General features: G+C 42.6%; 1 protein-coding gene across 1 annotated transcript in view; it reads right to left on the reverse strand.

The window, feature by feature from the left end:
* Positions 1-18,301, reverse strand: part of LOC308292804 (protein NLRC3-like) — a gene marked incomplete at its 3' end in the record, with an annotated part of 38,498 nt that extends 20,197 nt beyond the window's left edge. Inside the window, exons 1-5 of the mRNA XM_080735230.1 lie at positions 18,258-18,301; positions 17,641-17,754; positions 16,891-17,004; positions 4,744-4,857; positions 447-544 (exon numbers count right to left, since the gene is read on the reverse strand). Coding sequence (XP_080591356.1) covers positions 447-544; positions 4,744-4,857; positions 16,891-17,004; positions 17,641-17,708 — 394 coding nt within the window. The 5' untranslated portion in view covers positions 17,709-17,754; positions 18,258-18,301. The remainder of the gene's footprint in view (positions 1-446; positions 545-4,743; positions 4,858-16,890; positions 17,005-17,640; positions 17,755-18,257) is intronic.
* Positions 18,302-27,277: the final 8,976 nt, after the last annotated feature.

Genomic DNA, 27,277 nt, shown 5'->3' on the forward strand with positions numbered 1-27,277 from the left:
AGTTGAATTTATAACTTTACATCCTTAGCTGTGTATGCAAATTATTAATTTAACCACTTAAACCCCAGCTTCCGTATTCTGGGGAAAACTTTGACAGAAAATAGCAGATCTACAAGTGTACAAGCTGATCTATAAGCTTGTAGATCTGCTATTTTCAGCGAGGATATTTCATGTTGAGTCAAAACAGAAAATACACTAGTATAGAGCCCTGAGGGTCTCCATTAAACAACTTAAGGGGTTTGAGTGGTTAATGAAACTTAAGAAAAACAGACTAAAGAAACATCGGATCACTGGTTTTCATACAGAGTTGATACATGTTTAGCATCATTATTTCAACATGGATACTGATGACACATTGTGGACATTTAGTCTGACAATGTCTTCTGTCATTTCAAACAATTCAGTTATTAACTGTGTTAATTAATGTACATTGTGTCCAGTCTTACTTTGTCCACTGCTGGTGTGACTGGGTGTCTTCAGTCCAGGTGTTCTGGATCTGTTTGACGCCTGCTCTGTCACAACACGACCACTCCTCTCCCTCTCTCTGTGGAGACATTAAGACATTATATTACTGTATAATAGTATTTAATATGTTAATATTATATAATATGACATATAACATCATTGATATGTTCACACTGCATTGCGTTGATGTAAAATCAGTGTTGGGCAAGTTACTTTTAAAAAGTAATTTGTTACTTTACTAGTTACTGCTCTGAAAAAGTAACTAGTTATGTTACAAGTTACTAAATTATAAAAGTAACTAGTTACTTTACTTTAATTTAAAAAATATATATGTAACAAAAACGATGCATTGTGGGGGGGAAATCAGTTACACTTGTTTTAAGGGGGCAAGACAACTTCCTGTCATTGTAGCAATTATGATTATGAAATGTAGTGAACCAATAACACAAAAGATATGTTTAGAAATGTTGACAGGTATCATGCTGTGGCGATTTTGGTAGAGTAAATTTTAGCGTCATTTATCTCCACAAAGCTAAAGTATTGTTTCCAAGTTGAAAAGCTGCTATTGTCGCGAGCTCTCGGTACTCCAGCATTTGCCTCCTCTCCTCCTCTCCTCTCCTCTCCTCTCTTCTCTTCTCCTCTCCTCTCCTCTCCTCTCCTCTCCTCTCCTCTCCTCTCCTCTCCTCTCCTCTCCTCTCCTCTCCTCTCCTCTCCTCTCCTCTCCGTGTGTGCTGCTGGCCAGCTGCCCCGCTTGGAGTGGACAGCATGTCCGTGTGGTGTAATTCTTTAAAGACCCGCCCAAGGCCGTCTCTGATTGGCTCACCGTGGATTTTTTACCGTATAACCAATCATCACTCCTCTGCAACGTGCATTGACCAGGCGCGGATTTAGGCAGAGGCTTTTGGTGCTTAAGCACCACTATTTTCCTGACTAGCACCAGTAGTTTTCGGGGCTAGCAAAATCGGGAGAGAGACGGTCAGACGGAGAAAAAACGGCACTTATCTGAGTTCTCTCTCTCTCTCTCTGTTTCTCAATGTCTCTCTTTCTCTCACCCTCATCACTCTCTCTCCCATGCACGCTTGGTTGCACAAAAACACACGGGTTAAGCTACACTGTTTCCTGTTAATAATAACCTGCGTGAAATAAGCTGCATTGGGAAGTAAGCGGGTGACAATTTATTGTGAAAGTAAGACAGGAAACGATAGTTGTTGCTGGGTTGGCCCTAGTCGTCGGTTTGTTATGTTAAGCTGCATTGGTTTGGAATAGCCTACTAGCGCGCAGTTTAAGTTATACATGATGAATGAATGGACAGCCAAAACAATTTGTATTATCAGAACAGTTTAGCCTACACATTAATTTGCGAACGGGGGCACTGGGGGGAGAGAGAAGACAGTCTGCAGTCCATTTCAGCGTCATCTTGCAATGCGCACTGACTGGTCCATGGGAAGTATGAAAATAGCCGATCTACATGCTCACAACGCCTCGAAGGCACGCAGGAGGACAACTTACAACCCATATAAAAGAAACATTATACACTCAATTGAAGTTCTTTATGAGGAGATGTTATGGAAACTGTACAAGATCACCACCAAAGCCTTTACAACTTTCCCAAAGTTGCATATAAGAGAGAGGGGCTTTTCATCAATCTTTTTCCAAAAACTGGGACAATGGATAAACAGGATAAAATATGCTGCTCTGCTGTTGATTGTTGTCAACTGGTTTTGGAATCTAATTCTTCTGGATGGTGAGTAGTACACTTGACTGTTGCTGCAGCTTGCCTATGCCGAACTCTTTTCTTGATGTCAAAAGTTGTCCGCTGAGACAAATGTTAATTAAATCGAAAATAGCAGATAGAAGTTCACAACGCAGCGCGATCGACTCGTTGTGAGCTTGTATATTGGCTATTTTCACTTCTACTTGTTTGGGTTTAGTTTCTCTTGGTTCACGGGCTAAAACGTTTGGAAAGCAATACCATCATGCTTGCTGTAGTAGACAGAGTGGTGTAAAATTAAGTAGATTAACTGAAAAGCTTTTGGAACTGAATGATTATATGACACTGGTGTTGTCTGTCTGTTGGAGTGTTGGTACCAAGAATTCCAAGACTATCTTGCTGGCTGGTGCATGTGGAGAGGCAAAGGGAAAGTGTAGTGTGCCGTTCCCGATTGTTTAGCAAAGAAATAGACCGCGGAAACCCGAATAAAACGCGATCAAATCCGCGAAAAACCGCCAATTTTCTCGCACGCAGCACGCGCGCGAAAATTGGCTCCACGTGCACGCTGGCTCCACGTGCACGCGCGCAGCGTGCACGTGGAGCGGCAAAAGCTCCCTGTAGCACCCCCTACTGCTCAGGGCTAGAACCGCGCCTGGCATTGACTCAAGTTAGTGTGAGAGCTGCCTGTCAGTTCCATGTTCATGTTACTGTGAGAGTCATCACAGACTGTCAGGGACACAGACAGGCTCCGCGGCAGGGAGAAACAGATCATTTTGACCAGGAAAGTAACACAGTAACGAGCACCTTTACACCACAGTAACAATAATGGCGTTACTGAACGGGTTATTAGTTACAGAGAAAAGTAGTTTCATTACGTAGCGCTGTTATTCCCAACACTGTGTACACTGATAATCTCCAGTCTGTCATGAAACTGTATATTCATTCATCATCATCTTTCATTCATAAATTATAAAAAGACATTTTATTATTTGACTGATTAAGACATCTATTTTTGTCCTCTATTTTTTTGCTTTAATAACAACCAGGTGATAGGAGTGGTGGGTTCTCCTATATCGTGTTGACTTGACACCAGTTCAAATCCTAGCTGCTGTTTTGTCAACAAGATGGAGCCGTGAGAGTGATTTCTGACAGCCAGGAGAGACTGATATTAAACCTTAGTGTCATTGACAAATCAGTCACCCAATCTTTTTTAAGATCCATCTTATTACTGCATGTTTCATGTACACATTGTTAAAGTTAGTTTCTCCCCCTGTTTATTAATAAAGCCAAAGTAAAACTAGTTTATATATTTATTATATTATTTCCTTGTGGATTCATTATTGTCTCCACCAGCCGAAGGCTGAGGGGAGAGTATGTTTTCCCCTCCGTCCGTGTGTCCGTCCGTCCGTGCGTGCGTCCGTGCGTCCGTCCGTGCGTCCGTGCGTCCTCGCAGTTTGTGAGCACCTAATCTCAGTCGCCGTTGGCCCGGACGCTGCCAAAGTGAGCACACACACTCCCTGGATGCCAATCTAGAACCTCTGCCCTAAATTTTTCAAATGGGCCTTTTCTAGCGCCACCTAGTGGCCGATGTTCGCAAAACACATTTCGGTGCACTACTCTTACAGATTTTGGCCAAAAATCCTACAAATCAGTAGGCAGTATCTCGACAGTCATGTGATCGACACGGATCTGTCCGATTTTGCATATTCCATCCTGATTGGCTAAGATTGGCTTCCAAAGTTTGTAGGATTGAGCCGTTTGGAACAAAATGCCTCAAATCCCAAACGCAAAGTGCAATCATCATGAAATCGCGCACACACGTTCCCACTAGGTCGAGGAAGAAATGCCACTTAAAATTTTTGAAATCAGCCTCATGGTGGCGCTATAACAGCCCGATTTGTGGTTTTACCTATAACTCCACCGATCAGTTTCAAACTTTGTAAGCGCACTCCCTAGAGGCTAAGGATAAACCTTTGCCCTGCATTTTTCACATCAGCCTTTTATAGCGCCACCTTTGGGCCGACTTATGTAAAACACATTTTTGGATATTACTCCTTGAGATTTTATCCAAAAATCATGCAAATCGGTACACAGTATCTCTATAGTCATGTGATCAAGTCCGATCCGTCTGATATTTCACATTCCATACTGATTGGCTAATATTAGCTTCCAAAGTTTGCAGGATTGCTCCGTTTTTGAACAAAATGCCTCAAATCATCAACGCAGCTTGCGATTACCGTGACATTTGCCACACATATTCCCACTAGGTCAAGGAACAAATGCTACCTTTTTAACATTGTCCTGTTATAGCGCCACCAGCAGGTAGACTTTAGCAAAACACATTTTTGGAACACAATGCTTGAAATCATGCATGCAGCGTCCGATTGCCATGAAAGATCTAAGGTGAAGAACATATGCCACCCTTTTTACATTGGCCTATTATACAGTAGCACCACCAGGACGCACGGCCTGGTGGAGACCTGTGCTCGGAAGAGCACTGCTTCTAGTTTTGACATGATTTTGAACTTCAACTTCCAGTTAAAGTTAACAGAGATCAGTGATCTTACTTTGTGTCTGAAGGTCCAGGTTCATTACTGAAGTTCAAAGGGAAACCCATAGACTGATCACTCTTCATAGACACACAGCTGGGTGTTGGAGACTCTGCTCTGTGGTGAACACTTCTGGAATCACACAAATGTTTATGAAATCATCATTTTGTTGAAAGACATGTTACTGCGTGGCTGCAGAATAGGATTAAAGTAGACTTTAGAAATAGTGCCTCAAGAAATTAAAGTGAAACTCCATGAACAGCATACAGTTGGGTCATATGACATGAAAACATAAAACTTATTTATTCATTTATCAACCTAGCATCAGTATTTTCAACAATATACTATCCAAAATAATAATAAATTGAACTAGGATACCAGTAAATCTAGGATCTGTCTAAATGACATGACATAATATCTATCAATCAATCAATCAATCAATCAATCAATCAATCAATCAATTGTATCAATTGTCAATTGTAAATTGAACTAGGATACCAGTAAATCTAGGATCTGTCTAAATGACATGACATAATATCTATCTATCAATCAATCAATCAATCAATCAATCAATCAATCAATCAATCAATCAATCGTGATTGATTATTTTGCATACCCAATAGTAACAGAATCCATTGAAACATTTGGGGTTTCAACCACATACTGATCTATCTAATATTTGATTCATTGCAAACAGACCACTAGTAGTGTGTGTGTGTGTGTGTGTCTGTGTGTGTGTGTGTGTGTGTGTGTGTGTGTGTGTGTGTGTGTGTGTGTGTGTGTGTGTGTGTGTGTGTGTGTGTGTGTGTGTGTGTGTGTGTGTGTGCACGCGCGTGCGTGCGCGTGTGTGTGTAAATGTTTACAATAAAGGATGCTGATAGTTAATGTCTTGTGTCCATAATGTTTGTACAGAACCAGACTGGGAACAGAACCCATGGAAATGACATGTGACACCATGAGAATAAGTAGAACAGAGAGCATATCTCCACCAGGCCGGGTTGGATACAGTTTCAGTCTTTGACGAGTGGTTCAATATGTATAGGCCAAAATGTAAAGTGTGCTGTTATAGCGCCACCGTGAAAATATAAACATATTGCAAGGATTGGCTTTCTCCTTTTCTCCTTTCTCCTTTAGACCAGTCACTCTTCATAGACAGAAGGCTGGGTGTTGGAGACTCTGCTTTGTGACTTCTATAATCATACACATATACATTTATCAAGTGAATGAAAAAGTCATTTTGGTGGTTTTGCTTGTGTACACAACCTATGTAACAGTTTGTTACATAGATATATTCCAGATAGATATAACATAGTTTGTTACATAGATATACAGTATATACTCCAGATAGATACCAGTAAGATGCCTAAGGGCGAAAAGGATGGAATTCACACAGGACAGAATTAATTTGCAAGTGTGATTCGAGTTGCGGTTGGTTGTTTAAGTTGGACAAAATGTGGACCAAATATTTTCCCAAATATGGATATGACTGACGTCTGACATCATAGATTGTCTTATGTTATAGACCACAAGAGACTCACACAATATGTTCAATTGTTCATATATGGGCATTCGAAGCTATGGGCTTAAAGCTATACTGTGTAAGTTGCTCAACTAGTGGTCAGTAGCTCTATAGCAAACCGCGGTCTCGGTCGTGTCTTTTCGCCGCGGACCGGGCCTCACACCCCCGCGTCTGCCTCCACCTCGCCGAGATCTATCTTTAGAGGGGTCCCTGGTTCCTGTGCGTTCAGGCATTCCGGAGAAACGGACTCCTTCACCCTGCCTGGTATAGGCGAGGTTACCTTTACCCGAGTATAGAGACACACGGGCGACTACAAATATGGCCGCCCTATTGTGATAGCGACCCCACTTCAAGATGCGCTGTGATTGGCCGGCAGTGTATAACCCTCGCTGTGATTGGCCGGTAGTGTATAATGACGTAATTTTTCCGCGAAAAAACCGGTCCCCGGTCAGGATCATAGAAAACATATAAAGAGAAGGCTTTAGAAGCTGAAAATAACCGTTATTCCCAACACTGTGTGCACTGATAATCTCCAGTCTGTCATGAAACTGTATATTCATTCATCATCATCTTTCATTCATAAATTATAAAAAGATAAAGTGTTTATTTTTTGATTGATTAAGACATCTATTTTTGTCCTCTATTTTTTTGCTTTAATAAGAACCAGGTGATAGGAGTGGTGGGTTCTCCTATATCGTGTTGACTTGACACCAGTTCAAATCCTAGCTGCTGTTTTGTCAACAAGATCAAATCTTTTTTGATCTTTTTTAAGATCCATCTTATTACTGCATGTTTCATGTACACATTGTTAAAGTTAGTTTCTCCCCCTGTTTATTAATAAAGCCAAAGTAAAACTAGTTTATAAACGTATTATATTATTTCCTTGTGAATTCATTATTTTGACATGATTTTGAACTTCAACTTCCATTTAAAGTTAACAGAGATCAGTGATCTTACTTTGTGTCTGAAGGTCCAGGTTCATTACTGAAGTTCCAAGGGTTACCCATAGACTGATCACTCTTCATAGACACACAGCTGGGTGTTGGAGACTCTGCTCTGTGGTGAAGACTTCTGGAATCACACAAATGTTCATGAAATTATCATTTTGTTGAAAGACAGACATTACTGTGTGGCTGCAGAATAGGATTAAAGTAGACTTTAGAAATAGTGCCTCAAGAAATTAAAGTGAAACTCCATGAACAGCATACAGTTGGGTCATATGACATGAAAACATAAAACTTATTTATTCATTTATCAACCTAGCATCAGTATCTTCAACAATATACTATCCAAAATAATAATAAATTGAACTATAGGATACCAGTAAATCTAGGATCTGTCTAAATGACATGACATAATATCAATCAATCAATCAATCAATCAATCAATCAATCAATCAATCGTGATTGATTATTTTGCATACCCAATAGTAACAGAATCCATTGAAACATTTGGGGTTTCAACCACATACTGATCTATCTAATATTTGATTCATTGCAAACAGACCACTAGTGGTGTGTGTGTGTGTGTGTGTGTGTGTGTGTGTGTGTGTGTGTGTGTGTGTGTGTGTGTGTGTGTGTGTGTGTGTGTGTGTGTGTGTGTGTGTGTGTGTGTGTGTGTGTGTGTGTAAGGATGCTGATAGTTAATGTCTCGTGTCCATAATGTTTGTACAGAACCAGACTGGGAACAGAACCCATGGAAATGACATGTGACACCATGAGAATAAGTAGAACAGAGAGCATATCTCCACCAGGCCGGGTTGGATACAGTTTCAGTCTTTGACGAGTGGTTCAATATGTATAGGCCAAAATGTAAAGTGTGCTGTTATAGCGCCACCATGAAAGTATAAACATATTGCAAGGATTGGCTTTCTCCTTTCTCCGTTAGACCAGTCACTCTTCATAGACAGAAGGCTGGGTGTTGGAGACTCTGCTCTGTGACTTCTATAATCATACACATATACATTTATCAAGTGAATGAAAAAGTCATTTTGGTGGTTTTGCTTGTGTGCACAACCTATGTAACAGTTTGTTACATAGATATATTCCAGATAGATATAACATAGTTTGTTACATAGATATACAGTATATACTCCAGATAGATACCAGTAAGATGCCTAAGGGCGAAAAGGATGGAATTCACACAGGACAGAATTAATTTGCAAGTGTGATTCGAGTTGCGGTTGGTTGTTTAACACATTGGCCGCCATTTTAACATTGACTGTATGGCTCCCCTGCCATTTTGTTTAATGAAAAAATTGATATATTTTTTTTATATTGACATTTTTCCTAAATTCTGTGTTTTTTCCACAATGTTATACCGTACCTGACATGAAAGAAGACAAGCTCTAGTCTCATCAAAAAATAAAGAAATTGAATAAAAAGCTTTTTTTTCTATAGTTGTAGCCATCTCAAAATAGCCATTTTTGACCAAAATCCAGCTATATTTGAAATAACAGGAGTTATTCACCTTTTTGTGATTGATGGCTTTTCGAGCGAATAACTCTGTTGATATTTGTATTTATGGCGTCAGGCACTTATCAGATAAGTGTACTAGTGTAATAAGTGTAATTGTGTAATAGGGCAATAACTGGAATAGTGTAATAGGGCTGTAATAGGTCACCTCTTGCCCTTAGGGCGTCTTACTGACTTCACACAAATAGAAATAAGCTTTTTACCTTTTATTCAGCATTCAAGTGTTTTATTTTGCACAGATCACACACGCACGCACGCACGCACGCACGCACGCACGCACGCACGCACGCACGCACGCACGCACGCACGCACGCACACACACACACACACACACACACACACACACACACACACACACACACACACACACACACACACACACACACATACACACATAACTTTATATAAGGCCTATGTGTATAACTGTAAATATGTTCCCCATATTCAACTTTTTTATTTATTTGTGGCACTTGCTTTGGCGATGTAAACGTAGCCTATGTTTTCTCATGCCAAAGCAAAGCCCTGCTTCATCATACAAGACTGTCGCACAAAATAGCAGAGTAACTTCATTGCTATCAGTTCTCTATATGTCGTTGTTGGGTGGAAACCTTGTATGTCCAAAACCGTTCGTTTTGTATTTATCATCTATAAAATGTACTAAACTAGTGAAAACAGCCGATCTACAAGCACACAACGCCGGCGTTGTGTGCTTGTAGATCTGCTGTTTTCACTAGTTTAGTACATTTTATAGATGATAAATACAAAACGAACGGTTTTGGACATACAAGGTTTCCACCCGACAACTAGAGAACTGATAGCAATAAAGTTACTCTGATTCAGATTCAGATTCAGATTCCTTTATTTACCATTGTGTATCACACATAGGAATTTGCTTTGGTAACATACCAGTGTGCATTCAATATTTTTTTCACAGATAACATGAAAAACAACAAACACAAAACAACACCGTGCAGAAATAAATAATAAATAATATAAATAAAGTGCAGTAGTGTTCAATAGTGCAACATATTGCTGATGTCCCTAAGGGGCAAGGGAAAAAGGGAAACCAGCGTCATCCAGCAGCCTGGCAGCTGAGGGGAAAAAACTGTTTTTGTGGCGCTCTGTCTTGGCCCCTAGGTGCCGCATCCTTCTCCCAGAGGGGAGCAGGGTGAGGAGGCCGTGACCAGGGTGGGAGGGGTCGGCCATGATCTTTCTTGCCCTCCTCAGCGCCCTGGAGTCGTGCAGGGACTTGAGGGAGGGCAGGGGCCGGCCAATCACCCTCTCTGCAGAGCGTATCACCCGCTGCAGCTTGACCAGGTCTTTTTCGCATGCAGCGGGGAACCAAGTGATGATAGAGTGAGTGAGGATGGACTCTATGATGGCCGTGTAGAACTGCGTCATCATGGCCCTCGACAGTCTGTATTTACGCAGCTGCCGAAGAAAGTACATCCTTTGCTGGGCCTTTCTCAGGAGGGCAGTGATATTGAGTTCCCACTTCAGGTCCCTGGAGATGATCATCCCCAGGAACTTGCAGGACTCAACATAGTCCACCTGAGTGCCACCCAGCATGATGGGAAGGGGCGGGGCTGGGTCCTTCCGGAAGTCCACCACCATCTCCACTGTCTTAAGGGCATTTAGCTCCAGGTTGTTAATTTCACACCAGCTTCGCAGCCGCTCGATCTCCCCCCTGTAGGCCGACTCGTCCCCCTTGGAGATGAGGCCCACCAAGGTGGTGTCGTCAGCAAACTTGAGGAGCTTGACCGACGGGTGGAGGGAAACACAGCTGTTGGTGTACAGGGAAAACAGTAGTGGGGACAGGACACAGCCCTGCGGGGAACCGGTGCTGGTGGACCTGGAGCTGGAAATGTTCTTCCCCAGCTTCACCCGCTGCGACCTGTTGGTTAAAAAGTCCGTAATCCACTTGCGAGTGGAGGCAGGCACTTGCAGCAGGGACAGCTGGTGCTCCAGGATGGATGGTAGGATGGTGTTGAAGGCCGAACTGAAGTCGACGAACAGGATCCTGGCATAGCTGCCGGTAGTGTCCAGATGTTTTAGAGTGTGGTACAGAGCCATGTTCACGGCGTCCTCCGTGGATCTATTCGCTCTGTACGCGAACTGCAGCGGGTCCAGCACAGGATCAGTAATGCCCTTCAGATGGGCCAGGACAAGGCGCTCCAGGACCTTCATGACCACAGAGGTCAGGGCGACGGGTCTATAGTCATTTAGGCCTGTGACCTTGGCCTTCTTGGGGACGGGAATGATGGTCGAGGCCTTGAAGCATGCTGGTACCTGACCGAGCTCCAGCGAGGTGTTAAAGATGTTGGTGAACACCGGGGCGAGCTGGTCAGCACAGTGCTTCAGGACGGAGGGGGAGACAGAATCCGGGCCGGACGCCTTCCGGGGGTTCTGGCTCCTGAACAGCTTGTTGGTGATCCGGCCTGGGTCTGTACCGGATGCGGAGACGTTTCTTGCGTGCATGTGAATGTTACATAACCGGATACAGTAGGCGGGCTTTAGAACGGAACAGACTGCAGCGATCACACAGACACCCACGCCCTCCTTCAAGCTGCAAGCACTCCAAGCAGTTGTTGCGCGGCGCGCCTCAAACACGAGCACATGCGCGATTGCGCGTGCACGCCATAGGGAGGACGCACGCTGCTGCTGCAGAACAACAACAGTATAGTTTAGGTTAGGATGTAAACCACAACAGTAAACTTACTGACAATGACGATCGCCGTGTTTGAGTTTCTTCCTGTTGGATTCCACTCGGTCGCGACGTGTTGTAGATCTGCTATTTTCACTACTTTTCTTTTGTTACACCGCTGGTAGTTTGGACGCAACCTTCTTGTGAGAACTGGAATATAATACTCCTCATCAGCCTCCATGGTCACGCTTGGATGCAAGGCGTTGTGTGCTTGCATATCTGCTATTTTCAGCAGTTTTGTTACATACCGATGGAAGTTATATGGACGCGACGCGTTGCTTTTCTTCAATGGTTGCCTGACTTGAGGAGTCCGCCGGGGGAGGGGGGATATTTTCTCCTCTCCACTCCCGTAGCAGGGCTTGAAGATCGGTTGGTGCTCGACTGGACCGGCCAACGGCGCTGCATCTTGTCCAGTAGGTGATTGTGTTGTTTGTAACCTCGCCTCACCAGGCTTTATATATGTGTGTTTGTAGTGGGCTGAGGATCTGTTCCAACTGGGTGTCGGACCAAATGATGGGCCCTGGGTACAAGGATTCACTGCGGGCCCCCCATGAATTTTCTTGGGTGATTTCAAAAATAGATATATACAAGCTCACAGCATGGCACCGAGTGTCGCGCTACAAGCTTGTAGATCTGCTATTTTTCAATAGCAAAAGTATAAAATAATGAAGCCCCTTCCACCTTGGGCCCTAGTAACTCAGACTCAGTCCCACTTTTCCCTTGTGAGTTGTGACGCTCCTGCTCTGATCTTGTTGTCTGACTGGGCCTGGGACATAATATTTTGTCGTGGAGACTTTGGGGGTTATGAAGGTGTGTGTTCTGTTGGCCCATGTGGCAGGTTATGGCTTTCCAAGTGAACATTTTACTGGATTTTGTTTGATTTGTGCATGGTCTCAGATCCAGCTGCTCCGTTTCGCTTCTGCGAGCCCTTGCACCAGGCATGTACACACATAGACATCAAAGGGGGCTTGAGCCCCTGCCCCTGAGGGCTGCATTCAATAGAATTGTCCACCAAAAGGCCCCTTTAGAAATGTCAGCCCCTGCCTCTCTAAATATTCTCTGCACATCCCTGCCCCACATCCCTCTACATGCGTGTGCCCAGTGTGTCGCTGATTTCACTCTGCGGGCTGCGCTCTGCCACGCTAAATGCATTCACTGTGGTTTATTGAGAGTTTTATTCATTTTTATTGAGATTTATACATTATTACACTCTTGTTTTCAAACACACTTACTTTGATGAGTGATATCTTTGGTTCCCTTTAAGTGAGAAACCCCAAACTTTGTCACGGGCTAATTAAGAGTCTAATTAAACATTACATTATATAAAAGCAAATTCTCGGGACTATCGGGCCTGGCGGGGAACGACATTTAAAATTTCTCGGGACTATCGGGGGAGGCGGGGAATGAGTTAAGTTGGACAAAATGTGGACCAAATATTTTCCCAAATATGGATATGACTGACGTCTGACATCATAGATTGTCTTATGTTATAGACCACAAGAGACTCACACAATATGTTCAATTGTTCATATATGGGCATTCGAAGCTATGGGCTTAAAGCTATACTGTGTAAGTTGCTCAACTAGTGGTCAGTAGCTCTATAGCAAACCGCGGTCGCGTCCACGTCTTTTTGCCGCGGACCGGGCCTCACACCCCCACGTCTGCCTCCACCTCGCCGAGATCTATCTTTAGAGGGGTCCCTGGTTCCTGTGCGTTCAGGCATTCCGGAGAAACGGACTCCTTCACCCTGCCTGGTATAGGCGAGGTTACCTTTACCCGAGTATAGAGACACACGGGCGACTACAAATATGGCCGCCCTATTGTGATAGCGACCCCACTTCAAGATGCGCTGTGATTGGCCGGCAGTGTATAACCCTCGCTGTGATTGGCCGGTAGTGTATGATGACGTAATTTTTCCGCGAAAAAAACGGTCCCCGGTCAGGATCATAGAAAACATATAAAGAGAAGGCTTTAGAAGCTGAAAATAACCGTTATTCCCAACACTGTGTGCACTGATAATCTCCAGTCCGTCATGAAACTGTATATTCATTCATCATCATCTTTCATTCATAAATTATAAAAAGATAAAGTGTTTATTTTTTGATTGATTAAGACATCTATTTTTGTCCTCTATTTTTTTGCTTTAATAACAACCAGGTGATAGGAGTGGTGGGTTCTCCTATATCGTGTTGACTTGACACCAGTTCAAATCCTAGCTGCTGTTTTGTCAACAAGATCAAATCTTTTTTGATCTTTTTTAAGATCCATCTTATTACTGCATGTTTCATGTACACATTGTTAAAGTTAGTTTCTCCCCCTGTTTATTAATAAAGCCAAAGTAAAACTAGTTTATAAACTTATTATATTATTTCCTTGTGGATTCATTATTTTGACATGATTTTGAACTTCAACTTCCATTTGAAGTTAACAGAGATCAGTGATCTTACTTTGTGTCTGAAGGTCCAGGTTCATTACTGAAGTTCCAAGGGTTACCCATAGACTGATCACTCTTCATAGACACACAGCTGGGTGTTGGAGACTCTGCTCTGTGGTGAAGACTTCTGGAATCACACAAATGTTTATGAAATTATCATTTTGTTGAAAGACAGACATTACTGTGTGGCTGCAGAATAGGATTAAAGTAGACTTTAGAAATAGTGCCTCAAGAAATTAAAGTGAAACTCCATGAACAGCATACAGTTGGGTCATATGACATGAAAACATACAACTTATTTATTCATTTATCAACCTAGCATCAGTATTTTCAACAATATACTATCCAAAATAATAATAAATTGAACTATAGGATACCAGTAAATCTAGGATCTGTCTAAATGACATGACATAATATCAATCAATCAATCAATCAATCAATCAATCAATCAATATTTGATTCATTGCAAACACACCACTAGTGTGTGTGTGTGTGTGTGTGTGTGTGTGTGTGTGTGTGTGTGTGTGTGTGTGTGTGTGTGTGTGTGTGTGTGTGTGTGTGTGTTCGTGTGTGTGTGTGTGTGTGTGTGTGTGTGTGTGTGTGTGTGTGTGTGTGTGTGTGTGTGTGTGTGTGTGTGTGCGCGTGTGTGCGCGCGCGCGCGCGCGCGCGTGCGTGTAAATGTTTACAATAAAGGATGCTGATAGTTAATGTCTTGTGTCCATAATGTTTGTACAGAACCAGACTGGGAACAGAACCCATGGAAATGACATGTGACACCATGAGAATAAGTAGAACAGAGAGCATATCTCCACCAGGCCGGGTTGGATACAGTTTCAGTCTTTGACGAGTGGTTTAATATGTATAGGCCAACATGTAAAGTGTGCTGTTATAGCGCCACCATGAAAATATAAACATATTGCAAGGATTGGCTTTCTCCTTTTCTCCTTTCTCCTTTAGACCAGTCACTCTTCATAGACAGAAGGCTGGGTGTTGGAGACTATGCTCTGTGACTTCTATAATCATACACATATACATTTATCAAGTGAATGAAAAAGTCATTTTGGTGGTTTTGCTTGTGTACACAACCTATGTAACAGTTTGTTACATAGATATATTCCAGATAGATATAACATAGTTTGTTACATAGATATACAGTATATACTCCAGATAGATACCAGTAAGATGCCTAAGGGCGAAAAGGATGGAATTCACACAGGACAGAATTAATTTGCAAGTGTGATTCGAGTTGCGGTTGGTTGTTTAAGTTGGACAAAATGTGGACCAAATATTTTCCCAAATATGGATATGACTGACGTCTGACATCATAGATTGTCTTATGTTATAGACCACAAGAGACTCACACAATATGTTCAATTGTTCATATATGGGCATTCGAAGCTATGGGCTTAAAGCTATACTGTGTAAGTTGCTCAACTAGTGGAACTTACAAACCGCGGTCGCGTCCACGTCTTTTTGCCGCGGACCGGGCCTCACACCCCCGCGTCTGCCTCCACCTCGCCGAGATCTATCTTTAGAGGGGTCCCTGGTTCCTGTGCGTTCAGGCATTCCGGAGAAACGGACTCCTTCACCCTGCCTGGTAGGCGAGGTTACCTTTACCCGAGTATAGAGACACACAGGCGACTACAAATATGGCCGCCCTATTGTGATAGCGACCCCACTTCAAGATGCGCTGTGATTGGCTGGCAGTGTATAACCCTCGCTGTGATTGGCCGGTAGTGTATGATGACGTAATTTTTCCTGCGAAAACCGGTCCCCGGTCAGGATCATAGAAAACATATAAAGAGAAGGATTTAGAAGCTGAAAATAACGGAGTGGGTGTTCTAAAACTTTAGCGATTTAACAGTTAGGACAATTTTAAGATTTGTTTTATAAAAAAAGTTACATGGTATAACTTTAATATTGATGACACCAGGGATATGGGCAAACAAGGGACAAGGAAGGACAGAATGTGATGTCAGAACAACGTGACGTCATAGGTCAGCTATATACATAACTAGAGGTTCGCGGGCCTTCGGCCCGCTCACATCTAGAGTCCACGCCCGCTTCTTTACTAAAAAACGTTTTTTTTTTTTCAAAAAGCCACTCACATCTAGTTAAAAAAATAAATAAATAAAAAGTAAAAAAAAAAAAAAAACGGACGCACTTCTCGGAGGGGCTGCGCTCTCTAGGGGCTGTGTGTGTGTGTGTGTGTGTGTGTGTGTGTGTGTGTGTGTGTGTGTGTGTTCTGGCTACGCCCCCCTCAAGCCATGTTGCCCACAAAAAGCACTGTTTCTTCATGTATTTTGAGTGTTTGTGTGTGTGTGTGTGTGTGTGTGTGTGTGTGTGTGTGTGTGTGTGTTCCCTCTTGTAACCTGAGACTCTCTCTCTCTCTCTCTCTCTCTCTCTCTCTCTCTCTCTCTCTCTCTCTCTCTCTCTCTCTCTCTCTCTTTCTCTCTCTCCCCCTGTGCAGCTGAGCTGACCCCCCCCCCTTCCCTCTTGTAACCTGAGACTCTCTCTCTCTCTCTCTCTCTCTCTCTCTTGCTCTCTAGCGAATGAGCGGACGGCATAGGGTTGTGGGCGGTATTCCCTACGTCCTTCTCCCTACCGTTGAGTTGAAGTTGAGTTGGAGTGGATGCAGAGTGGGCGTGGAAGTGGGATGCGGCTCTTACTCAATTGTAAATATAAGATGGATATCAGGGATCTACATATATGGGCATACAATGGGCATACAAGGGACAAGGACGGAATGTGATGTCACCCTTCATTAATTAAAAAGGGAACGTTCCCAGCGTTGTTGCTGACACTATGCTCGATGGCTGCAGTGGAGCCGAGGGGTAACGCCAGGGCTCCACCAGGAGCGTTGCGTTGTGCCAGCGTTGTGACAGCGGCAAAAAATGAACCGGGGCCAATTGGGCGTCTTTTTTTTTTAATCATCAAATAAAAATATGAAAACAATGTAAAACTTCATTATTTCGATATAGATTAATTATTTGTGTCGTTCCAGTTTCAAGATCACATAGATCAGTGATCTTACTTTGTGTTTGAAGGTCCAGGTTCATTACTGAAGTTCAAAGGGAAACCCATAGACTGATCACTCTTCATAGACACACAGCTGGGTGTTGGAGACTCTGCTCTGTGGTGAACACTTCTGGAACTGTTGAAGACCCATGTACTAGCGTATCTACAAGCTCACAACATTAGAGGCTATTTCATCTAATGTTTGTCTATATTTGCTGTGTGCGCGCGCGCGCACGTGCGTGTGTGTGTGTATGTGTGCGCGCGTGCGTGTGCGTGTGTGCATGAATGCATGCGTGTGTGTACGCGCTCGCACATGCGTATGTGTGTGCGTGCGAGGAAGGAGTTGCTGATAGTTAATGTCTTGTGTCCATAATGTTTGTACAGAACCAGACTGGGAACAGAACCCATGTAAATGACATGTGACACCATGACTGTCCAAAATGACATGGGAATAAGTAGAACAGAGAGCATATCTCCACCAGGCCGGGTTGGCTACAGTTTCAGTCTTTGACGAGTGGTTCAATATGTATAGGCCAAAATGTAAAGTGTGCTGTTATAGCGCCACCATGAAACGCCAGGGCTCCACCAGGAGCGCTGCGTTGTGCCAGCGTTGTGACAGCGGCAAAACATGAAACGGGGCCAATTGGGCGTCTTTTTTTAAATCATCAAATAAAAATAGGAAAACAATGTAAAACTTCATTAATTTGATGTAGATTAATTATTTATGTCATTCCAGTTTCAAGATCACAGAGTTCAGTGATCTTACTTTGTGTTTGAAGGTCCAGGTTCATTACTGAAGTTCAAAGGGAAACCCATAGACTGATCACTCTTCATAGACACACAGCTGGGTGTTGGAGACTCTGCTCTGTGGTGAAGACTTCTGGAATCACACAAATTATTATTATTATTGTGGGCTCGCTGAAAGGCAAGACCAGTATCTTCTGGAATCACACAAATGTTTATAAAATTATCATTTGAGTTGAAATACAGTTTGCTGCACAGATACTCCTAGTAAAGGATTACAGTGTGGCTACTTTTGAAATAGTGAAATACCTTGTGAAATTAAAGTGAAACTCCATGTTGAATTCAAACCCCCAGACTCTGTGGTGGTGGTGGTGGTGGGCAGCTACTTTACTACTGTATATTTATACTGTACATGTGACTGTATTTATACTGTACATTACTGTACATTATGCAGACCTCACCATATGTAGATGCTGCTAGAATAAATATGGCTCTATTCAGTGTAATCTCTCATAAAATGTTTTAACATCAAATAAAAATAGGAAAACAATGTAGAACTCTTTTTTAAATAATTCCATGTAGATTAATTATTTGTGTCTTTCCAGTTTCAAGATCACATACATAGATCAGTGATCTTACTTTGTGTTTGAAGGTCCAGGTTCATTACTGAAGTTCAAAGGGGAACCCATTGACTGATCACTCTTCATAGACACACAGCTGGGTGTTGGAGACTCTGCTCTGTGGTGAAGACTTCTGGAATCACACAAATGTTTATGAAATTATCATCAGTCAATCGTGATTGATTATTTTGCATACCCAATAGTAACAGAATCCATTGAAACATTTGGGGTTTCAACCATATACTGATCTATCTAATATTTGATTCATTGCAAACAGACCACTAGGGGGCGAGCCCAACTTGTTTGTGATGGTTTTTGAAATCCTTATGCCCATACCTAACTACTCACCAAGTGCACAAACTTTACCAATTCCTCCCCAGCTAATAAACACATTCCAGTTATGCAATGTCAACATGCAACATCAGCTGCAACCTCATCAAAATGTTCTAATTTGCTTCCATAATGAGTCTAGCCTATCTACAAGCTCACATTTCATCTAATGTTTGTCTATATTTGCTGTGTGTGTGTGTGTGTGTGTGTGTGTGTGTGTGTGTGTGTGTGTGTGTGTGTGTGTGTGTGTGTGTGTGTGTGTGTGTGTGTGTGTGTGTGTGTGTGTGCGTGCGTGCGTGCGTGCGTGCGTGCGTGCGTGCGTGCGTGCGTGCGTGCGTGCGTGCGTGCGTGCGTGCGTGCGTGCGTGCGTGCGTGCGTGCGTGCGTGCGTGCGTGCGTGCGTGCGTGCGTGCGTGCGTGCGTGCGTGCGTGCGTGCGTGCGTGCGTGCGTGCGTGCCAGGAAATGTTTACAATAAAGGATGCTGATAGTTAATGTCTTGTGTCCATAATGTTTGTACAGAACCAGACTGATAGTTAATGTCTTGTGTCCATAATGTTTGTACAGAACCAGACTGGGAACAGAACCCATGTAAATGACATGTGACACCATGACTGTCCAAAATGAAAAGTAGAACAGAGAGCATATCTCCACCAGGCCGGGTTGGATACAGTTTCTATTTTTAACCAGTGGTTCAAGACGTATCTAGGCCAAAATGTAAAGTGTGCTGTTATAGCGCCACCATGAATATATAAACATATTGCAAGGATTGGCTTTCTTGGCCTATTAGCAGTATGCACAAGAAATGTGGCTCTTAGATTAGACACATCCATCCATCCATCCATCCATCCATCCAGACAGACAGACAGACAGACAGACAGACAGACAGACAGACAGATCACTTTGTCATGTTACAGTGTTATACAGTATATTGTATAGGAGGATTGACATACTGTGTGTGTTGATCACTGAAGTTGAAAGGAGTTCCTTTAGACTGGTCACTCTTCATAGACACACAGCTGGGTGTTGGAGACTCTGCTCTGTGACTTCTGGAATCATACAAATGTTTATACATTTATCATGTGAATGAAAGTCATTTTGGTGGTTTTGCTTGTGTAGATGACCTATGTAACATAGTTTATTACATAGATATATTCCAGATAGATAACATGTTTTTTTTACATAGATAGATACTCCAATAGATACCAGTAAGACGCCTAAGGGCGAAAAGGATGGAATTCGCACAGGACAGAATCCATTTGCAAGTGTGATTCAAGTTGTGGTTGTTTTTTTTAGTTGGACAAAATGTGGACACAATATTCTCCCAAATATGGATATGACTGACATCTGACATCATAGATTGTCTTATGTAATATAGACCACAAGAGACTCACAATATGTTCATATATGGGCATTCCAAGCTATGGGCTTAATATTGATGACATCAGGGATCTCCATATATGGGCATACAAGGGACACAGACAGAATGTGATGTCACAACAATGTGACGTCATAGGTCAGCTATAGAAATATAAGTACCGTATATGGATATCTGGGATCTCCATATATGGGCATACAATGGGCATACAAGGGACATGGACTGAATGTGATCACAACGTGATGTCACAACGATGTGATGTGAGCGTGACACGGTCGCCTTGGAAAACAAGGAGGGTTAGGGTAAGAGATAGGGTTAGTGTCTGTCGGAAAGGAGACATGTTGGAATGGAGAGATGCACCCATATATTGTATAGGAGGATTGACATACTGTGTGTGTGGAGGTCCAGGTTGATCACTGAAGAGAGGAGGTTGTCCCATAGACCAGTCACTCTTCACAGACACACAGCTGGGTGTTGGAGACTCTGCTCTGTGGATGTGATGTTTGTCAGCTTCCTCCTTCTTGCTCTCCATGTTGATCTTTATTAAACCTGTCAATAAAATAGATCAGAAAACAGATCATGCTATTGATGCATGGTATTAACCATCAGCATCTCTTACTGTAGCCTTTCAGCCATTTGCCCTGTGCCTTTAAACACACACACACACACACACACACACACACACACACACACACACACACACACACACACACACACACACACACACACACACACACACACACACACACACACACACGCACACACACACACTATGAGGCAACAATATCACCAACATAATGCTGAGACTACAGTAGAATGCAGATGCATGCAGTAGCTCTTGTCAACCAGCAGGTGTCTTACTAGACCACAGAGTAGAAGAGCGCAACAACAGAACTACCAGCAGTGGTCGGGTGCACCACTGGTCTGAGATAGTTGAACTTGGAATAGTTCCATCGTGTTAATAATAGGTACTATTAACCAAGGTACTCTACTATGGTTAAAATAATGTTTTATTCACTAAACAAAGTTATGGACTGCAGCTTTGAGATGTCCACTGGTTCAGCAGTTCCTTTATTAAAATAGGCTCATTAATTATTTTCATGATCTTATTATTTTGATTGTAGCCTAAAACTTTTCTTTGTGAAATACTACATTCACAAACGCTAAATAGGCTACTCAAAGTAAACCACACCCTACTGACAACGACACATCTCCTCCTAAATCACGTGGTTTACAGTAAACTAATAAGTAGTTCCACCATAGAGGCTTTAAAATAAAGTGTCTTTGCATGTTGTAGATCCGGTCTGGAACGGAAACACTGCGTGTATGCATGTGTCTGTGTGCAAATGGCCGGATAGTAGGCAGGCTCTAGACCGGATGTTACTGTTAACTCACAATGGAAACCAACCAGGTTTCAGCCGGAATCGCCGAGTGCAAATCTGCCGCGGGTTAATTTACCATAAAAAGTCAATGTAATCATTATACCAAATATCCATGTGTCATTATAGCATTAAAACATAGAGATCATTATTTTGGAATGCTCTGCTCTTATGTTCTGCTCTCTGTCTATATGTTGGTTGGTGACATACGGTATCATAACCCCAAATAGAGCAAATAAAGAAAAGCAAACTAGGCCTACACAGAGAGGTAGGTAGGGATATTAGGCCTAGTAGTAGAAACCATGGAAGGCTAGAAACGGTTTCTCGTTCTGTGTAAACCAAGTGGTTGTAGTAGCCAGTGGTATTAAAATAACAACACTTACTTTGTGTGAAGTTTTTGTCCCTCTGTTTTGTTTTGTAATCCCACTATGTTGTCCAGATGTTAAGTTCAGAGTTAAGGGTCTTGATAAAAAATGGTTCCCTCACTTCCCTGTCTGTTTCTTGTTTCTTTTATAGACTAGACCTACTGTACATGCTGTCGCCCCGCCTCCTCCACACAGTCAGGGAAGGCAGTGAAACAATCATTATGACTGTATTGTTCTCTTTGTAGGAAGGTGTGAGACTGTGAGTGAGTGAGTAGGCATACAGTCTCTTTCTGTAGGCCTACTTTTAGCTTTTTAATGGATCCTATAGAAAAGCATGATAAAAGTACCAAACTCCCCAAATCCACCACAATACTGGAATTTACACCTGCCTCTCTCTCTCCCCCCCCCCCCCCCCCCTCTCTCTCTCTCTCTCTCTCTCTCTCTCTCTCTCTCTCTCTCTCTCCCCCCCCCTCTCTCTCTCTCTCTCTCTCTCTCAGCTAAGTGGTCCCTGCTTCATCTCTCTCTCTCAGCTAAGGGGTCCCTGCCTCATCTCTCTCTCAGCTATTAAAGGGGTCCCTGCTTCATCTCTCTCAGCTATTAAAGGGGTCCCTGCTGGTCCCTTCTTCATCTCTCTCAGCTATTAACAGGGTTCCTGCTTCATCTCTCTCAGCTATTAAAGGGGTTCCTGCTTCATCTCTCTCAGCTATTAAAGGGGTCCTTGCTTCATCACATTATTCATGGTAGGGTGAAATTCAACCAGAACTGCTGTGTGTAAAACATGTGAGTACTGTTTCCACCTTTGTCTGTGTTTCACCACAGACTGTCCATACATCACATCATCATCATCATCTCACTGTCCATACATCACATCATCATCATCATCTCACTGTCCATACATCACATCATCATCATCATCTCACTGTCCATACATCACATCATCATCATCACACTGTCCATACAACACATCATCATCATCACACTGTCCATACATCACATCATCATCAACACACTGTCCATACAACACATCATCATCATCACACTGTCCATACATCACATCATCATCAACACACTGTCCATACATCACATCATCATCATCATCAAACTGTCCATACATCACATCATCATCAACAGACTGTCCATACATCACATCATCATCAACACACTGTCCATACATCACATCATCATCAACACACTGTCCATACGTCACATCATCATCAACACACTGTCCATACATCACATCATCATCATCAACACACTGTCCATACATCACATCATCAACACACTGTCCATTCATCAGATCATCATCATCATCATCATCATCATCATCACACTGTCCATACATCACATCATCATCAAACTGTCCATACATCACATCATCATCATCAACACACTGTCAATACATCACATCATCATCAACACACTGTCCATACATCACATCATCATCAACACACTGTCCATACATCACATCATCATCAACACACTGTCCATACATCACATCATCATCAACACACTGTCCATACATCACATCATCATCATCAACGCACTGTCCATACATCACATCACATCACATCATCATCATCATCACACTGTCCATATATCACATCATCATCATCAACACACTGTCCATACATCACACATCACTCATCATCACACTGTCCATACATCACATCATCATCAACACACTGTCCATACATCACATCATCATCAACAGTAATCAGCTCCAGTCACAGAACCATCAATAAATGCAAGCATCTATGAGCTCAATGCCACACCATTATTCTATGAAATCTGAATCGGGTTAGATCTAGATCTAGATCTATACTTTCTATGTGCTTCAGTTCTATATTTTTATGAATTCTGAATGAATGAATGATTTTATCTGGAGGGCCAAATTGTCATGTGAAGCTTGACCAATCCTCAATCCTGGACGCACGGGACACACATATTCTGGATGTACGGGACAGATAAAACCTGTTCATTCTGGACTGAAATGACCATATGGACATGTACGGGACACATAAAGCCACTCCTTGGAAGCGGCTTTCACCGCTTCAAAAACAACCCCCAAAAAAATATCACACCTATTGTGAAGCGAGCAGTGCTTTTTATCGAGTCATTTCATCAAGCGCTCGCTAGCCAATCACAGCGCGTCCTGCATAGCTTGGCCAATGGGACCCTGGTTGTCCAACAAACTTTGAAACGTTTGTGCCAAGATGTAGGCCATAATGATATCTAGGCCAGATGTAGGCCATAATGATATCTAGGCCAGATGTAGGCCATAATGATATCAAGGCCAGATGTAGGCCATAATGCTATCTAGGACAGATGTAGACCATAATGATATCTAGGCCAGATGTAGGCCATAATGATATCTAGGCCAGATGTAGGCCATAATGATATCTAGGACAGATGTAGACCATAATGATATCTAGGCCAGATGTAGGCCATAATGATATCTAGGCCAGATGTAGGCCATAATGATATCAAGGCCAGATGTAGGCCATAATGCTATCTAGGACAGATGTAGGCCATGATATCTAGGCCAGATGTAGGCCATAATGATATCTAGGACAGATGTAGGTCATAATGATATCTAGGTCAGATGTAGGTCATAATGATATCTAGGTCAGATGTAGGCCATAATTATATCTAGGTCAGATGTAGGCCATAATGATATCTAGGACAGATGTAGGCCATGATATCTAGGACAGATGTAGGCCATAATGATATCTAGGCCAGATGTAGGCCATAATGATATCTAGGACAGATGTAGGCCATAATGATATCTAGGACAGATGTAGGTCATAATGATATCTAGGACAGATGTAGACCATAATGATATCTAGGCCAGATGTAGGCCATAATGATATCTAGGACAGATGTAGGTCATAATGATATCTAGGCCAGATGTGGGCCATAATGATATCTAGGCCAGATGTAGGCCATAATGATATCTAGGCCAGGTGTAGGTCATAATGATATCTAGGCCAGATGTAGGCCATAATGATATCTAGGTCAGATGTAGGCCATAATGATATCTAGGACAGATGTAGGCCATAATGATATCTAGGCCAGATGTAGGCCATAATGATATCTAGGACAGATGTTGGCCATGATATCTAGGCCAGATGTAGGCCATAATGATATCTAGGCCAGATGTAGGCCACACTTCAGTTCACTTTGAGGCCCGGACATCTTTTTTTGGCGTGGGGGGGGGGGGGGGGGGGGGGGGGCGCCTGGGAACACTTTCAGATTTAACACTATAAAACACTATACAACAGAGCCTACATATAGGCCTATGTGGTGTGATATTCAACCTAGATTTAACACTATAAAACACTATACAACAGAGCCTACAATAGGCCTATTTAAGTGTGGGGACTTGTTAACTGTGTTAACTGTGAGGAATATTCAAAAGGAGATCAACAAAAAAATAGAGGATGCAAAAAGGAAGGAAAAAGAGAAGTTTGAGGCCTACTGCTCCTCCTCTAATTCCAAAAAAATGTGGGATTCTATGAAGGCCATGACTAACATGGCTCCAGCTAAGAAGGGCCTCAGTGTTTCAAATGAAAAAGAAAAGGCAGATGAACTAAACAACTTTTATGCAAGGTTTGGAACAGCTGACTTCTTGCAGGAACAAAAAGCTGCCCTCGAGTCTGTACCCGCACACAGCGATCTGGGAATCACTGTGGATCAGCATGAAGTCCAGAGGATGTTTTCTCGCACATGTCCCCGGAAGGCCTCAGGTCCGGATGGGATATGTGGCCGGTTGCTGCACTCATGCAGCCAGGAACTGGCAGAGGCTTGGTGTCCCATCTACCAAAAGTCACTGGACTCATGTACTGTTCCATCCACCTGGAAAGACTCCATTATAATCCCTGTCCCCAAAAAGGCATGCTGCAAGGAAAATAATGACTACCGCCCAGTCGCTCTGACTTCAGTAATTATGAAGTGTTTTGAGAAAATCATTATCAGTTTGTTGAAGGCAGCGGTGGGTTGTTCATTAGATACGTTTCAGTTTGCATACAGGAGTAACAGGGGTATAGAGGATGCCGTTTTGGCCTTGGATTATTTTCTTTTGAAACACTTAGACAAAGACAAAAAGAACAAAGCTTATGCACGCCTTCTTCTTGTAGATTTCAGCTCAGCGTTTAATACAATACAGCCACATCTCTTAATTAAGAGGTTAAAGGACCTTAATGTCCATCCTCTTATTATCAGGTGGTATTATTCCTTTTTAACTGAACGCACTCAAAGGGTCAGTGTGAATGGTATTTTGTCAGAGCCCAGAACCTTAAGTACTGGAGCACCTCAGGGCTGCGTTAGCTCACCTGTCCTTTTCACTTTGTACACAAATGAGTGTAGAAGTGAGAACCCGAATAATTACATTATTAAATTCTCAGATGATACTGCCATCTTAGCACTACTGGATAAGGATAAGGATCTAGCTGAGTATTTTCAAGAGGTACAGAGGTTTGTCAGTTGGTGTGATGACAACTACCTTGTTCTCAATGTTATGAAGACACAGGAGATGGTGTTCGATCCTATGAGCGTTGGTGACCACAGGCCTGTGGTCATTCATGACTCAGCCATCTCACAGGTTTCCTCATATAAATACTTGGGCATTTCTATTGACAATTCACTAACATGGAATACACATGTGGACAGCCTCTGTAGTAAACTACAGCAAAGACTACACTTCCTCCGCCGTCTGAGGGTTCACGGTGTTGACCAAAAGTTTATGTTAGTGTTCTATCGGGCAGTCTTGGAGAGCCTGGTTAGATTTGGTATTACAGTTTGGTTCGGTAATCTCTCAGTGCAACTGAGGTCCAAATTGTTGAGATTGGTTCAGACTGCAGGGAAGATTATAGGAGTAAGACAACTCCCCTCTCTGCAGTCTATTTACGAGCAGGCGGCACTAAGGCAGGCTCAGAAAATAATTGGTGATGCGACCCATGTGCTACATGGGAAGTTTGTACTTCTACCTTCGGGAAGAAGGTACAGTGAACCTGTATGGAAGTACATTAGGTTTAAAAAATCATTTGTACCCGTGTCCATTGGATTGTTGAACGACGCTCTGAAACAGCACTGACTGAGTGTATTAATTAATCACTGTGCACAATGTAATGTAGGTTTCTACTGTTTTGTTACTGATGTTTTGTGTGTGGCTGTAGCAGGGGTGAAAGCCCAAGACAAATTTCCCTTGTGGACAAATAAAGTATACCTTGACCTTGACCTTGACCTATGTGGTGTGATATTCAACCTAGATTTAACACTATAAAACACTATACAACAGAGCCTACAATATAGGCCTATGCGGTGTGATATTCAACCTATATTTAACACTATAAAACACTATACAACAGAGCCTACAATAGGCCTATGTGGTGTGATATTCAACCTAGATTTAACACTATAAAACACTATACAACAGAGCCTACAATAGGCCTATGTGGTGTGGTATTCAACCTAGATTTAACACTATAAAACACTATACAACAGAGCCTACAATAGGCCTATGTGGTGTGATATTCAACTTAGATTTAACACTATAAAACACTATACAACAGAGCCTACCAGTAAGACTCCC

Source organism: Nannobrachium achirus (genome assembly GCF_963921795.1).
Source record: "Nannobrachium achirus genome assembly, chromosome: 10".
NCBI lineage: Eukaryota > Metazoa > Chordata > Actinopteri > Myctophiformes > Myctophidae > Nannobrachium > Nannobrachium achirus.